The sequence below is a fragment of the Protopterus annectens genome, chromosome 9.part0 (genome assembly GCF_019279795.1).
Source record: "Protopterus annectens isolate FY-2018-M chromosome 9.part0, PAN1.0, whole genome shotgun sequence".
Lineage (NCBI taxonomy): Eukaryota > Metazoa > Chordata > Ceratodontiformes > Protopteridae > Protopterus > Protopterus annectens.
The window spans coordinates 1,257,370,504-1,257,387,982 of record NC_056743.1 but is presented as its reverse complement, the minus strand read 5'-3'; the positions used below and the strand labels follow the sequence as shown (position 1 = coordinate 1,257,387,982).

General features: G+C 38.3%; 1 protein-coding gene across 1 annotated transcript in view; it reads right to left on the bottom strand.

The window, feature by feature from the left end:
• LOC122811979 overlaps positions 1-17,479 on the bottom strand; it is a 1,339,201-nt gene that overhangs the window by 61,004 nt on the left and 1,260,718 nt on the right. Inside the window, exons 9-10 of the mRNA XM_044084179.1 lie at positions 8,006-8,160; positions 4,506-4,660 (exon numbers count right to left, since the gene is read on the bottom strand). Coding sequence (XP_043940114.1) covers positions 4,506-4,660; positions 8,006-8,160 — 310 coding nt within the window. The remainder of the gene's footprint in view (positions 1-4,505; positions 4,661-8,005; positions 8,161-17,479) is intronic.

Sequence of the window (17,479 nt, the reverse complement as noted above, 5' to 3'; positions counted from 1 at the left end):
AAAATATGCCTGATCTGTATATAAAACTAAGGGGACTAAAATCATTTTGACTGCTTTTATCTTGCTATCTGTATCCATAAAATAGAACTTCCAATTTCTCATTTTTATGTTATCTTTTAAGTCTCCTCCCACATATCCTTAGCTGTCATAATAGGACCCCTTTTAATCCATATTCCTAAGTAGTTAATTTTATTATGCCCCTATAAATATGGGTATTGCCAAACCAATTTGTGTGTGGGTACTTAGTTTACAGCCATTGCCTTTGTTTTGTCTTCATTAACTTTGCACCCCAAAAAGACTCGAAACTGTCTCAAAATGTTCCACAACACTGAAATATCCATTATTGGTTTTATCAGGTATAAAATATCATCATTTGCAAATAAAGTCGGCTTTTCTTGACTACCATACCAACTATATCCTTGAACGTCTGAGTCCCTTATTTTCTTTGCCAATGGGTCTAAATATAATGTAAATAACAAAGGGGGAAGAGAACACCCCCGCCTGGTTCCTCTGCTCAAACAGTACTTATCGGAGAGTAACCCAGCCACTTTAATTTTTGCCTTCAGTCCTCCACATGTCCTCCTAATCAGCCTCATTATTTTATCAGGGAATGCAAACGCTTCCATTGCCCTGCTCATAAAATCCTAGCTTACTTTGTCAAATGCTTTTTCTGCACCAAAACCCACCAAGAACAGTGTATTTTATTACATTCTGCTTCAATCTGCATCATTATTGTTCTATTAATGTTATCAAATGTTTGCATTCCCTCCACAAAACCACACTGATCCATATCTATCAATTTTGGCATCAACTTTGACATTATTTTAGCCATTACAGACATAAACACTTTATAATCATGGTTTAGAATTGAAATCCTGTTAGTAATTGAGCCTCATCTACCTCTAACCTTGGCATATTTAATTCTTCCATAAACACATCTATTCATACCTTTTCTTGGGTCTAGATTATATGCTTGAAATTTTAAAACTTTGACGCTCATATGATCAACACCATATGAGTGAAGTTTTAAAACATCGAACATATAACCCGAATGCTCTGAGCAGGGGGGGCAAACCCCCTGCACCCCCCACTACTTAAATATACCAACTCCGAGATCTCACTACAGTGAAGTAAAGGGAAATATTCCCTACAGCGATCTAAGTTGAAACTTTCGAGCTTTCAAAAGTTCGCTCATACAGTGTCGACCATATGAGACTCGAACTTTTGAAAGTTTGAGCTTCTGATATAGACCCCTTTCTTGATTTCCATATTTCTCTGCTTTAAACATTTTCATAAAATTTCTTAAACATGTCTAGTACCTCTACAGGATCCCTGGTTATCTTCCTTGTTGTAGCCTCTCTAAGCCTGGCAAAACCCCCTTCTATTTTTTGTTGTTTGAGTCACTGTGCTAAAAGTTTTTGTTTTCTGGAATTATTGTAAAAAAAAAAAACAGTTGCTTAATAGCAATCTTTCTAAACTCATGCATATTAATGAGGTAATCCCTTATTTCCTGTTTAACATTCTGCAATTGCTCCTCTTCTTCTTCTGTGAAATTCTCCCTATTCTGCAATACTTTAACCTTTGTCAGTCCCTCTAAATAATTCTTGTTACTTGTTAACCATATATCTCTTTCATTTCCACCCTATTATTAAACTCCATTTAATATCCCACTCCCTAAATATATTTTCAAAAGAAATTTCTATCTTTCCTAATAACTCCCAAATAATTTCCACTACCCATTCCTTAAATTCATCTTTTTTAACACATGGGTGAGAAAACACCAGTGTTTCATTTTTATTTCATTACTTTAGTTATTACTGGCACGTGATCTGAAATAGTTATTGGCTGCATATCAAAACTTTTAATTACATGTACATGTTCCTGTAAAACATAACTTCTGTCTGGGTTAGCCCAGATTTTGCACCTTGGGGATTAATATGTAAAATCACTCAGAACTCCTACTTTTGCCAAATATTTTCATAAAGTTCTTCAAAAATCTACCCTCTTTTGTCTATTTTTCCATCTGGGATCCCCTGATGAATCCTCACTGCTGCAAATTGTAAGTGATATTCCCTGCTGAAAGCTGATTACTTCTAGAATTTTCTTTAGCTCCATTATAGCGGTTTTATTTTAGGTGGACTACAAATACATGCCAGTGTAATCCTTCTCATTGCCAGTAGCCCCTTAGTGCTACAAATCTATCATTATTGTCTTTTTTTCTTCGTCTGTCACTGTCAGAGCTCCTCTTTTCCTCTGTCTTGGATATTCCACTGAATAACAGTCTTGAAATACTTTCTTATCTTTTATATCCATTTTAACCTATGTCACATCTTACAAAACTTTTTGTTTTAGGTAAAACCCTCAAACCAACAACAACAACAAAAAACATACTCCCAGAACATCCCTAACACACATTAAATTAACACTAACACACAAAACTATCTACAACATCAAATGTTGAAGTTTAACCCTCCTAACAGGAACAATTGTCTGGACTGACAGCCACACTCATAGGCATGGATTAACCTGTAAGGAAGGTTATGCATGCTAAGAGGCATGGTACCAGTCTGTGCTTCTACTTCCACTAAGTGCTGTCTTTGTCTTATCTTTATTCCTCTGCCAGATTAGAAAAATACTAGAATGCTTTTAGAAAATATTACCTCCTAGCCATTGAAAGAAAGAAGCATTATGTTTTTATTGCCACTTATCAGACTGTCTCCACCAGATACATGAGAACCAGCTACAAAGTTATCCCTACTATAAACACTCATTTACTTGTTAGAGAAAAACTTGGAAAACATTTAGGACATCATTTAAAAATGTATTTGATTAATTATGTTATTTTACGTACGTTAGTTTATAAAGAGTACATGTATGTATCCAAATGAAAAAGAAATGGAGTTGGTGCTTAGTGTCATATGGGGATCAAGAGTGAACCCAGCAGAAAGGGATATTCCATAACTGGAAGAAGAAGAAAAGAGGAGAGTTAGGATTAAGACATTCTGTTATGCATATGGCATCTTGTCACTTATATTGATGTTGAGATACAGAAATACAGAAAAAAATTGCTTGATTACTAAACTTTTTGAAGTTAGGTATGGGGGATTTTCAGATAAAGTGAAAGTAGGAAAAAGGGAAACAGTTTATGAATGAGCAAATTAAAGACTACTATAAACATTATGATGGAAACTAAATACCAAAGAATTAGAATAAAATAGAAAGAATTATAACATAAGGTGATGTGCATTTCTTATTATATTAATCTTTGAGGGGGACTGGGAAATGCAGTAGTTAAGGCTATAAAAAAAGAGGTCAAAATTTGGAGGTTTTAAGACATGAGTTTTTATGGAGATTAATGATTAACAAATTACTTATAAAGTGGAATATGTTACATAAGAGAATGAGTGATAGGCTGTGTTTACTGTCATCAAATAGAAACAGCACAACATTTTTTTAGGATGTGAAAGGAAAAAAGAAAGTCTGGAATTGGGTGTGTAAAGAAAATATTCTTACAAGCATAAAAAAGCAGATGATGACAACATTAATGAATATGATTTTGTATGGGGTATTATAGGAAAAAACATGTTTTATGAATGGAAAATTAATAAAAGAATGTCTGGGGTAATATGGGAAATCTAGAATAAAAAATTAAATGAAGTTTTGTTTAACAAAAGATGGACTCTTGTAGACATTCTGGAAAGGGTAAGATTTTGGGAGTGGAAAATAAGGTTTGGGGGTAATTATTAACTAAATTACGTTTGTATTTCCATAGATTAAAAAGGAGTTATGTCACTGTACATGTATATTGTATATATTCAAAAATTTGTAAATGTCATGTGAGAATACTGAATGTTTTGTAAAATAGCATAAAGTTATGTAAAAAGCATGTGTGGCTTATATAAATACAAAAATACTCTTTTTGATAGGTGCCATGGAATCTTTAACAGCCACCTGAACTACCATCAAGTCAAGTAATTGGCACCTTGGTTTCACATCTCTTCCGAAGGATGATGCACTTATTAGCAATCCAATCAACTGGAGCGGGAATAGAAGCCCAGCTTTCTGGTCTTCCATTACCAAATGCCAGTATGCTATCTGTTGTGTGCTAAATCCATGGGCACTTTACCTATCCTGGCCTGGCTTATCTTCTACCATTCTGACTTTGGTCCAAACTCTACTGTCTGGTGACACCTCTGAAAATCTCAATCTCAGATGCTGAATGTAGACATCCAACTGCTTAATAATCAATAATTCAAGTCAGCACATTTTAGCATAAGTACTTTCACTTCATCTGTAAAAGAATTTGCTCGTCTTTTGTTGTTGATAAACAAAAAGACCTGGAATAACACTGATCAATCAAGTGTAACCAGAAATGACATTGTTAATGTGTGCTATACATCCAATGTTCAGGTTTTGTCCCAGTATCCCAATCCTTAAGCTCAGGTTCTCCCTAATGATTGTTCTTCCTGCATCACGGTCTGCAGCTTCTACCCGCCAAGACTTACTTTTCTCCTTTTTCTTTGTCTCCTTTGCTTGATCGAGTTAACGATGGCAGTTTGAATGACTTTGACCTCTGAAATGGCGCAGTCTCAGATGCTGCAACTGCCTCCTTCTCTTTCTTCTCCTCTACCTCAGATTTATTGCGTGCCCGTGTTTTCCCCTAAATAATAAAACAAATGAGAATCAGTAAACATGTGAAAGCAAGTGATCATAAAAACCAGGATATTGCTATTATAATAAAATTATGTCTTACACTGGCCTAGAAGCATAAATTAAGATGTACTCAAGTAGGAATTAAAATGACGCACTTAGGAATAGTGTCCGATATTCAAATCATCAAGCCTATTTCTCATCTAGTACTGAAATGTGGCATTACCTCACATCACCTGGTACTGTGTCTAAAACTTCTATCATAAATGCTTTCTATATAGTTTCCTAAGTATAAACATTTTGTAGCTGTAAGTATATGGCACCCTCAAAAAAAAAAGCATGTATAATGATGAAGCAGTGCCCATAACTATTTAGATTCCAAATCAAGTAAGCACATGTTTTAGATGTTTAGCGCACCAGTAGGCCTGGGTTCATTTCCCAAGAGGGCACATACATTTTTCTTCACCCAAAAATTGTAATTTTGTCATTTTGCAGCAGAAAATACTGTGCATGTAAAGCATTTCGCAAAAGTAATCATTTGATATTCTTAAACTCATTAGTGCGAGTATCACAATGGTGAGAATGAAAGACCAAAAATGCAGACTTTCATATAATAAGCCCAAGAGTGTTTCTCAGAATATTCACTTTTCTCTGAGATATGGTGTTACCAGAGTTGGTATATATAGGATCATAGGGTATGCAAGGGAAGTTAGATCAGAAGCCATTTATGCCTTACTAAAACCCACTCTCAGGCTCTACCACCTTTTGGAAGGAGAGTGATACCTATGTGCCCTGGTGTAAATTTAAGAACACCCATCCAATTGCCCAAGCTACATTTGAATGAATATAGGGAATCACATTGCTTAACATGCCAGGGGGAGTTTATCCTTTTAAAAGAGAACTGCAACGTTTAAAACTCACTGTTCTCCTGTATTTTTGGGCTGTTTTTTTTTTTATAATTTTAGGTCTCAGAGTTATGAGTCTTAGAATTACAAAAGAGAGCCTTTGTCAAAATGTGCATAATAACTACTTTTCATGCTATTTGTGTGCATCTGAATGTTCCAACTGCTGGTTATGCAGTACCCAAAAAAGATGCATTTGAGTAGATTTAGGCTAAAACTGGAACTGCTTGCCCATATTGATACAGCACAGTATGTTGGAAGCCTGAGTTCTGTATCCAAGAGGAGTACATAATTTTGCTTGCTTAAACTATCATTTAGAATTGCACTACAGTAAGTGACACTTTAAGGGAAAACATGTATCTTACCACTTATGATATCTGTTTTTCACACATTTCATGAGTGTGACTGGTAAGCAGTACTTAACTCATTACAGCCAATGAAAAAAAAGGATATTACAGAAAGGACAAAAAGTGCACCTCAGAAAATACAGATTAAAAATGAGCACGTTCATTATTCTGATATTTGTACCATTGATGCAGCATTCCAGAAACATGTTTAATTCCCAATGCAGAGTAATAATATCTTGGTCATTTTTACTCTTGATAAGTGTATAAGCTGCTTCCTTTATTATTTATTTATTACAGTTTGATGACCGGGATAGTCCACTGGGCCTGGAAGAGCCTGTTTTCAGTGGAGGCCTGGGGAGAAAAGCTCCACAGGATATAGACAACTTTGCAATAGTTATACAAAAGTAAATAAAGTAGTAGAACAATGAAAATACAGAGATAATATACAATTTGTTAAAAAAAGACATAACATTTCAAATCCTAGGTAATGATTTACAAAAGTGAGATTCATGTAGTCTAAAAATATTAAAAGTGCAGGCATTTCAGATGAAAAAAACATGTAAGTAAAAACATTTATGTACAGATAAAAAAAAAAGTTTTTTTGGAAGTTAGAAATATGAGGAGAGGACAGAGAGAAGGTGGGAGAGGTAAAAGGTGGTTTACAGGGGAGAAAGGGAGTGGGTTGGGGGAAGTTTATGAGGTATAGGGTAGGAGAGGAAGTAGAGGCAAAGGGTAAGAGAGCACAGTGATAGAAAGTTGAGGTATATAGTGCATGGGAGATGGTGTTAAAGAGGAAATGTAGTGGGGGTACAGGAGCATTCCCACTTTGAAAGGAGGTGAGACTGGAGAAGAGTTTTGAAGTTTGAGTGGCTTTGAGTATTTCAAAGGGTGGTAGGGAGAGAATCCCAGAATTTAGCTAGGGAGCAGGATAATAGTAGGTGGCCAGGGGGTCGACGAGGCTTACATATGTTTAGAAGATTGTGGCTTTCTGATCTTAGAAAGCGGTTAGGAATGTATGGGGTTAAAGAGGTGGACAGAGAAGGACAACTAGAAGGTCTGAATATGAGCTTGTGACCAGTAGTAATTCTAAAGAATATGAGGTAGTTAGGAAGTTCAAGCCATTTCAGGGAATGGAGAGAGAGAGTGATGCAATGAGTTTCTGGAGTTGGTGGCAAATTTGGAGATTTTATTGTAACAGGCTTCCAACTTGGCCTGTAAGCCTAGCTGAAGATTAGTGAATAGGGAGGGGGCCGTAATGTAGAAAAATATTTTTTCTGGGATGTTTTAAAATGTAAGAAAAAAAAGATACGAGATCATTAAAAAGCTTGGCTGTAGGAGGCAGTCTCTCTGCTATGCAGCACTCCCTTTACAGTTTCTACATCTCACTTAATAAGGATATGTGAATTGTTGTGGGAGGCTAAGTTATAAAGGATGAGTGATATGTTCAGCAAATAGTAACTTTAGGAACACATCAGTATGTGACTGTTATACCTTCACAGGAATGGGTAATAAGGTCAGCACTGCAGTGAGTTCTGTGTCAAACTTACACAGGACAAGGTTCTAAAACCAAACTTCACCTGACCTTGACAATATTATAACAGCAAGCTTCAACATAATACTTGGTGAGATTCTACCTGTACTTAAAGCAGGAAAGATTATAGTTTCATTGAGTAAGATCTGTTCTAGTACCTGCTTAGTTTTGTAGATCTGCACTGTGTGAAAGCCAGTTGAAATTAAAACAGTTTATAGGTTGAATTCTGCAGTCTGTTAGTCTGCAGCAAAAAAAAAAAAAAGGTTTGTACATAAGACCTTTCAGGTAGCTACATAAACTTTAATAATTTCAGTATTTCTTGCAAGACCTGACAATGTTGACAGGTGTTAACAGACCACAACACACTAGAATAGCAACAACACTACTAATAAATCACAACTAGAACAGCAACCTACAAACTACTATGTGAAGACAATCTCCGATTTCATCAACTGTGTGCTTACTTCAGGAAAAGAACACTTTACTAGGTGTTTTTAAGTTCTGTTGGAGTAAAGTTGTGCTGCAAACAACATGTAAATAAAGGAACAGGCTACAGCATCCACAGTTTGAATTACCTTTTGAGAACTGTCTAGCTTTGGAAAGATTAAAGACTTTGAAAACTTAAATTTTCGTTTTTTTCGTTCTGTTTCATCTGTGGCTTCCTCCTCTTTTTCTTTTTCTTCTTCTTCTTCACCCAGGTCTTCTGACTCAGCTCTGGCAGGACGGGGCTCTATTTCAGAAGAAAAATTCAGGTTATAAACAAGGGCTATAGTCTGTCAGGTAATTTATTTTCATCTTGGCACAAAAAAGCATATAAAAGTGTCAAAACAAAACATAGGAGCCTCATTTTATCATATTTTCCCACTTACCACTACATTTTATAAGCTGGTTACAGGCAACCCTCAATTTTATCACATTATCTTTACATTCAGCATATTTATAAAGTGACACTGGAAAGATCTGCATACTTCTTCCTTAATGTTACTACTGCCGGACTATTCAGTCCATTACTGTTAGTTAATAAGTACTTCCTAGTCACTCTCAACCCCCTCACGCATAAAAATTTTGTAGCAGACTCAGCTGTTTGCTGTTGCTGCTCTTGTAAGGAATCTCTCCCTTGTACATTACTCATATCAATGGGGTACTTTGTATATGTTATGTTAGCTGTATTCTGTCTCACTTTTCTTTTGGCCAGGGCATTTATGTTAAGGTTCTACATCCTGGTGGCTGACTTACTTTTTGTCCAAACCTTTTGACATCTTGATGCTTACTTATGTATAGCTTGTGTCCTGTCTATGAATGCATCAGTTGTGGAAATGACCATCATGTACTACCTGTTGTTCCTTGTCTCCATTGGTGCATTCCAATCTACAAGTACTACGAGACTGATGAAGCCCATTTTTAATGGGTGGCTTGCACCAGGACAGACTGACATCATATATATATATATATATATATATATATATATATATATATATATATATATATACATATACATACATACACAACAGCTATCTGTCTGAGCAATGACTCCAAATTGACTTACTTAGAAAAAAAAGGGACTAAAGATGTAAGCATCAAGTAATACAAGACCCCAAAATAAGGGAGTGCTAAGGTAGCTAGGAGGGTGTCAGACTAAATGATAAAGGATAAGAATAAGGTATCCCTGTCATTACATAATTTTATATTTTTGGTATCAGTCTTGATTGATGATTATTGATTTTAGTTTTGCTGTAGGGGAAATTGAGGACAAGTTTTACCTAGGTGTACACTGTCGACAATGTCTTTTTAAATAATGCAAGTAAGCTGATGCAGCCATCTGTACCACATGAGCATAGGAATCTGTAGTTTAAATTATGTCAAAACCTATACAGTTCAAAGGATCATAGCTTGTTTATGCATGGCTGCCTCCCCCATTTTTTCTCCATACCTTTGACCTGATGCATGTCTATTGGTCCTTTTAACTGTCATGTTACGCTTTAACATCCCATCTAGTAGAGACTTCCATGAATCTGTCACCATCTTGGTGAAATCAATATACACCTGGTTCAATAAGTGGTAAGACTGCATAGCTAATGCATCATCAACCACACAAAAAAGCCAGCACTTTATACCTCTACTGTTTATTATTTCCAGCATCCTGCAGAACAGCACTGGCTTTTTCTGTGTGGCTAACCATCTTGGTGAAGACGTCCCCACAGTTCATTGAGAACTATTCCCCCTCAGTCATCCAGTCATGACCACATCATCTTTCCAAACTTACATTTCAGTATGAGTCGCCATTCTGTGCCTTTCACTTCCTGATGTACCTATATAACATTTCCCACCTTTCTAGCATACTTCAGGTATGTAATTCCACGGCGTACACCCTGACTTTTACATCTTGCTCTCATTATTGTTCCCCTCATGCGTAACCATTATTCCAAGTGCATGTTATACTTTTGTGATCTTTGTCCCTACTGCCTGTCAATGACAAATACCCTCCTGGCCAATCAGCCCACTTTTTCTCCATCACTGGGATGAAGGTCAGCAGGTTAGGGTCATCATTTAGTCAGCCATTAGCAGCAGTTTAAGTGATTTTTTTTAACCTTAGCCCATATATTCTCCCATGGATGCCCAGATTATAGAGGTGAAGGAGGACATGCAGTGGGCTGTCTGCACTGGATGTCCCTTACTTCCACAAGGGACATTACCAGCAAGCAGCCCAACCCTCTCTCCTCAAGCATGAGACATGTTTTCCCTGGTCTTCACTGGGGAAGCCACACTTCCCTGGTCTCCAGTGGATAAACTGCCTTTCCCTGTGTACTCCCCAAGCACTTGCTGCCCTCTTCATGCTTCTTCAGTCCTGTCCCTACCTGCCTGATTCCACCAGGGCCACTAGTTAAAACTCTAGACAAATCGGTTTGCAGTAGAGGCTCCATCCCACTTTGCCTCAGAGCCAGGGTCAGTGCTATATTAAGTTCTCCAGAATTGTCCTGTACAATTGTCTTCTCCATCCCTAAAGTTCATTCCTTATAAAATCAAGTTCAATACTCTGTTATCCTTACTAGAAAACCTACAGATGGACTAGTATGATTCAGTGCAGCTGTCACAAGCACAACCTCGTCCTTTTCTTATGACATACATCATGCCAAAAATAATTCCCCAACAGTAACAGTCATTCCTCAGGTTGCTATGCATCAAGTGAATTACCTTGAAACTATGTGGCAACTTCTTGGGACATTTACTATATTTTTTAGTTTTTTTTACAAACATAGTCTACGGCTTCAGTCACTTTGGTATTACCAGTAACAAGGTGACTCTGAGTTTCAACTATATGGAGATGCATGTCAAAAAGATGTTAAACTATACAGGACCTATCTCTGCTCCTTGTGACATTATTTATTACAAAAAGAAAATATTCCTTTCCTGTGCTTCCAAAAACAGCACTGCTTTCATAACATCACCCTTCACTCAAACTGTTTAGCTTTGCATTTGTGCTTATAATGGGGGCTGAAATGTATACCATTACCAAAGTGAAAAGATAACATCATTCAGCAGTTTTGTCAACCTCTGCTGTGACTCACTCAAAATGCTGGCTCAGGATGAAACAGAATTAACATGCTGATTTTTCTTTTTCCTTAACTTTTCTCACAGTGTGTATGTTGAAAAGACCTCATCAGAGAAACCCTGACTTCACAAACCATTTTCAGCCATGCAAGATATTAACCATTCCATAAGCATTTTTATCGGCCTCCCCTAGAGATGCTACACTTACTAGTATGTGCATCAAGGTAACAAAATCTTCAGACATCCAGCATGATACTAGGAATATCACATAACAACTTGCGAGTTAGACATGGAAAAAAGTGCCATGTCCCTTAACTGTCCTAGCAGAATACCATTACACTCCATTGTGCTGTTCCTCCTATTGCTCATTGATTCTTCTATCATATGATGCAGAAAAATACTCCTATCAGTCAAGCCTCATTACATTGTACTCTTCCTATTTTGGTGCATGCATCCTCTGTTCTCTTGCAAAAACTAAGCAGAAAGATATCTTCTTGTATAAGATTCCATCTATTCACCTTATAAGGGATATCTCACCTGTCCCCTGCTTCCTTCATGCATGTATACATATGAGGTTGTCATTGGAAGGTCTATGAACTGTCCATCCATTCTTCCTGATTATTGCAGCTGTTCCTTCCCCATGTCTGCATCATCCTTTCTTCTATTTCACCCAGACATAGCAGAATCTCTTTCCTGACTTTCTCTGCACCAGTGCCTTTGATGGTGTATTTTGGAGTTGCATCACCTCCTCCGTGAAAGAGCATATCCTTAAACAAATTTTAAGTCATTTTACCAGTGATTTCTGGTTCCTGTTGAAATCCTTGACTACAATTGCAATCCTCTAAGCATGAAGTATGAAGAAGTATGGAGCAAAAAGGGAAAACTGGCAGTCTGAATCACAAAAGATCTTGTAAGTGCATGTGTTAGTGCAAAGCATTTTAAATATTTTTAATGGCATATGGGCAAGTACAATACTGTAGAAGGCATAACAGGAATGGCTTAGCAGGCTGGATGTGTGAATTGTTTTGATGCTACTAGGGAAGTCTGAGTGACATACACTGATGCAGATGAGCCACATTACATGGACAATGGCATTCCAGACAAAATGATATTCAGTGTTGCTAAATGTAATGGATGACAAATTCACAGAATATTGCATAGTTTAATAGGGTCTATATCAGAAGACCGAAGACGCATTCTTTCGAATGCGTCTTGGTCGAACTTAAAAGGCTGAAAATGCAAAATGACGAAGCGGCTGTTAAGCAAATTCTTTCCCTGGGAAAGAAATTGCTTGGCCGCTTCGGTACTTTGCCATTTTCTACACTGTAGTGCGGTCTCGGAGTTGGTATATTTAAGTAGGGTGGTGTGGGGGGAAAAGCCCCCCACTTAATGTAATGTTTGAAATTGATTTTTATTTTTTTTGTTGGAACAGTGATTTTTTTTTCCCTTGGAAAAAAATCGCTGTTCTGACACTTCGACATTGTAAGCTTTCACTTACATAGGGTCGATCAATCACTGTTCACTTTTTTAAGCTTTCGGTGATTTAATATAGACCTGTTTAGTAGCATCAACTAAACCACTTAACAGATCACTCAAGAAAATTGTCAAGATGTTGCTGAACCATTTGAATTCAAAACTCTTGACAACTTTACTGTTTTTGGTTTAGGCATAAAAGCACACTGGAATGGTTCTACTGGTTCTTACTGAGGAAACTTCAGTTGCATTAGGAACTTACTTTAATTTTAGATGGAGTATATTTCCTGCTGAAGTAATTTCTCTTGCCCTTCACCCACCCCCCACCCCGCAGAGGCAGACAACTAGCTTGATTTCCAGTGCTCTTCACCCTTTCCCTTTCAGGCCTATTAAATTTCCTGTCACATGAATATCAAGACATCGGTGGTATAAAAGATGTCAGCCAGCACCATCTTTGGATCTCTCTAGCCCCAGTAGGTGTAGCTGGGCATGCTTGTGCCATAGCTTGACTCATGCTGGTACTTGTCCCCAAATAGGAGTACCCCAACCTCAGGACCACAAAAACTGCCTCTCTAGGCACCAGTGAGCCTATCTATTCAAATGGCAGAGAGGGAAGGTGAGAAAAGGCTAGATTAGTTACCTAACCCAAATCACAGGTGCCCTAGTGACAGAAAGGATGGAGGGACAGTATTGATAGTTCAAGTGAATACACTCAAATATCTACCATTATGGTAAGTTCCTAACACAATTGTACTATATCCTTTCTAATTAACTGTTACAGTACTGACTCTTGCAAAGACTCCCAGACAGTGTGGATGGCCTGTTGAAGGAGTATGGGGCACAGAGTCCTGCAGAATTTTCATGGCAAAATCTACCCTGGTCCTAGAAACAATAGCTAGGTTGTAATTCTTGGCAAAGTTATAAACTAAAGATCAAGTATCTTCTTCCAAGACGGTATGAGTAGTAATTCCTCTGACAGAATGGGCTCTCAGGCTGTCACTTACCTAGGACAGACTTGCCATGATGAATATCGCAAAAAGTAATGCAATGCCCACTCCATTTAAAATGGATTACTTGTTGACAAGTTTTCCTTCAAGCTAATATTAAAGAAAACAAGACGCTGGAGAGATCTACTGCAGTGCTTTGTTCTACCCATCACAACTATCTACCAATGCTCTGTTTGAGTAGATGGAAAAAACAGGGAGATGTACAGTCTGTTTCAAAGACAGCTTTGTAACTAGCTTAACCAGGAAAGCTGGTTTAGCTCTGAGAGTTTCTCTGTCCTTATGGAATATTAAGAAGTGCTGTCTGCACATGTGGGTCTGAATTCCATAATGCAGCTAGCCAAGGTCAAGGTTACCAACATGGTATGGTAGTCTTCCAGGACAAAACATTTATGGAAGTGGTTCATATAGAGGGGTGAGAGCTTTTCCAGTACAAAATTCAGGTCACATAGTACAGAAATGTTTTTTGGGTAGTCTCAAATGCAGGACACCCTTAAAAATGGTTTCAGTGGCAACTGGGAATAAATAACTGGTTCAGAAGCAGACCTGCAGAAATGGTTGAGGTATGTACCAATAAAGAGACTTAGGAAGGTCTGTTTTCTGTAGGCCTGACAAGTAGGTAAGATTTCAAAACTTTTTTGCTGAGCTTAAGTTCTGTTCTCTCTTATGGTACCAATGGGGGAACTTTTTTTTCACTTTAGTCTTCCTCAACATCTCCAGCATGTCTTAAGACAACATTCCTCTGAAAGGCAAGTGCTAGATCATCTGCACTGTCAGCCTTCATGGCTGTAAAATGGGAAGAATCATAGACCTTCTGTTCTGAGTCAAGAGGTGTATATGTTGAAGCAACAGAACTGGTTCTTCTCTTATCAGATACAGTGGAAGAGAAAACTAATGCTGCCTGGGCCAAACAAAATGCTTATCATTTATAATACCTTGGGGATCAATTGTACAGGAGGGAAAAGGATACATAAATATACCTGCCCAGGTTACAAAGAAAGCACCTGTAGCCCAGGCCTGTTCTCATTGTATCCTGGTGCAATACTTGCTGAATTACCTGATTTAAAGGACTACTTATGGTGTAAGCCACTTGTGGTCCATGTCCTATCTAGGCTTACTACAAAGCCCCATGGATGGAGAAAGAGTAGAAGGCTTTGCATGGCAGCATTTTGAACTTTGGAGCTCTTAGAAAATTGTTCAGTCCAAAAAGGTCCAAAATAGCCTTCTAAGTTTCTCTCTTAGTGGAACTAGATACAGTTTGCAGTACAATCAGGGTTGCCAGATTTCCGAATGGCCAGGTAGGGACAAAGTCAAGACTTAAAAAAAACGGCCTTTCACTGTAAGTGAAGACTAAAAAAAAAGGTCTTTCACTTTTCACAGTTCCGCATTAAACAGAAGTACCTCTGTGTTTATTTTTATAAATAAACTGCAAAACATCGCAGTTCCGCATTACACAGAAGTAGCTCTGTTTTGCGATTTTTTGATTGGCCCATATACTGGTATACGGGCCAATCAAAAATCGCAAAACACGGAGCTACTTCTGTTTAATGCGGAGCATCATAGTTCTGCATTAAACAAAAGTAGCTCTGTTTTGCGATGTTTTGATTGGCCCATATACCGGTATACGGGCCAATCAAAAATCACTAAACACGGAGCTACTTCTGTTTAATGCGGAACATCGCAGTTCCGCATTAAGCAGAAGTAGCTCTGTTTTGCGATGTTTTGATTGGCACGTATACCGGTATACGGGGCCAATCAAAATCAACACGAGCTTCTTGTGTTTAATGCGGAACTTCCGCATTAAACACAAGAAGCTCCGTGTTTAGTGATTTTTGATTGGCCCGTATGCTGGTATACGGGGCCAATCAAAAAAAACAAAAAAAAAAAAGCAGAGGCTGCCCGGGATTTAAACCGGCAGTGTGGGACTCGGGATCAGGCTGCTGATCTCGGGACAGTGCCACCCAAATAGGGACGTCTGGCAACCCTAAGTACAATCCAGCTTCCTTTTATTTTTCTGGAACCTTCTCTTTGGCTCTCTGGGATAGTATTTTTGTTTAATCTGTGGCATCACTAAGTGCTGCTCATCCTTGGGAACATGTACAAAGCCTGGAATTTTTTTTTTTCTGAACATGTAACCTCTAATCCTGCTTTACTATCTGCAGGATCCACCTATCTTGTGTAACAGCCCCCACTGCCTCACAAATAGAGGTTAGTTATAATGGGAGGGGGTTCAAGGAGAGAAGTTGGTTGGGGTAGGGTTTTGGGAAGTGGGGGTGAGCTTTACTGAATCAAAGCTGATCCATCTGAATGTCATAGCCTTGTGCCCTCAAGGCTTTCCTCTCCGGTCAGCTTGCCACTTTTTTTTTTGAATCAGCTTTTCTTTCCTTTTGTGGTTTAGCTTTTAAAAATTAGGCTAACCTTTACATGAATAACTCCTGAAATATTTTGGAGTGGGAGAATGAAAAATATTCTTAACTGATTGTATTCTTGTCTCCCTTTCCTCCAATTTCCTAAAAACTTTCTTTGCCAGAAATCCAAAAATAAGCTGTTTATTTAGTAAATTACTAATGTGTTCCACTTTCACATGGTTTGGCAGAGAATCAGTCCTCAGTCAGGCATGTATATTTTAATTATTGACCCCATATTAGTTATGATGCAGGCTGCTACTCCACAGTAACCAAAGTTTATGGAGTGCCTGACAACTTGGGCACAGAGGCTGCATAGTTTAAGCATCTCTCCTGTCAGGCCCTTGTTTAATACCCCCATCTGTCTTCTGTCTCAATTGTTTAAGGAGGACTTCCTTGATTTTTTAACATGTGAGAACTAGCACTTAAGGGGTTTAACAGCCAAGGTTGCTGAGGTGCAGTTTTTTTTGTCAAAGACAATTGAGTATTCTGCTCTCCCTGTCACTGGGAATGGGACTTCTAGATGCAGCCACATCAGATCCCTTGCTGGAATCTATGGATATGACTGATGGATCTGCATCCCTGGAGCAGAAGCATGGGAGTCAGGCTGCAAAGCACTGAAAAAATGCATCATCGAGAGCATTTCTAGGACTGAAGGAATGACCATAGGCTTTGTTTGTGAAAGGTCTATGGAAAAGTCAATGAATCAACCAAGGACATGTACAGTAGTTGAGAGAAATACAATGGTTGGCTGCTGGACAGGGTTTTGAGGACAGAATATCTTTATCTGGTGACTGTTTATAGATATACAGATAGATCAATGCCTGGAGTGTACCAACTCTCTGTGATTTTTAGGAAACTTTCCCACACTCTCATCACTCATGCAAGGCTTGTTCCTGGAGATGCAGACTACTTGTATGTTCAGGATTATGGGCAGGTCCTAAAGTTGTGTAAATGCAGACAACTTGTATGTGTATGTCCAGACTGGTGGGGAGGTTCCAAAGCTGTGCAACTCCTCAGAGAGGGCAGGAGTGGGTGTTTCCCCATTTACTGCTGAGTCCCATCATGGTTGCATTGTCAGTCAGGAAAGGTCCCTGGTTTGAATACTATTTTGAGGGCTTGCATGTCATAAATGACTGCCATCATCTCTTTTAGGTATATATGTTTGTCCTTGGCAATCTTGTATCACGTGCCTTGTGTTTTGAGATGGAGCAAATAGTCTCCTAGGTGTAATATAAGGCAGGCAATTTATTTTTACTTATTTATCCTTTGTTGACTGGGTTAGTCCCACTAGGCTACTGGCCACTGATATTTATATTACAAGGGGAAATTTGGTCAGGGCATTGGGTAACATCCCTTATTCTTTTTGACAGGGGATCTTTTACATTCACCTGAGTTACCACCAATTCAAGCAGACAAGACCTTGGTTTAACATCTCATTTGAAGGATGATACACTTAGGAGTGCAGCACCCCCCCCCCAGTGCTGCACTACTGTGTCAGCAACCCAGCTACCCTGCGTGGCAATATAAACCACAGCCTTCTGCAGCAAAGGTGAGTGTGTTGCACCACTGATACTGCTGGCTAAAGGAGAATGAAAGAAAAGCCTGGGTTGTTGTC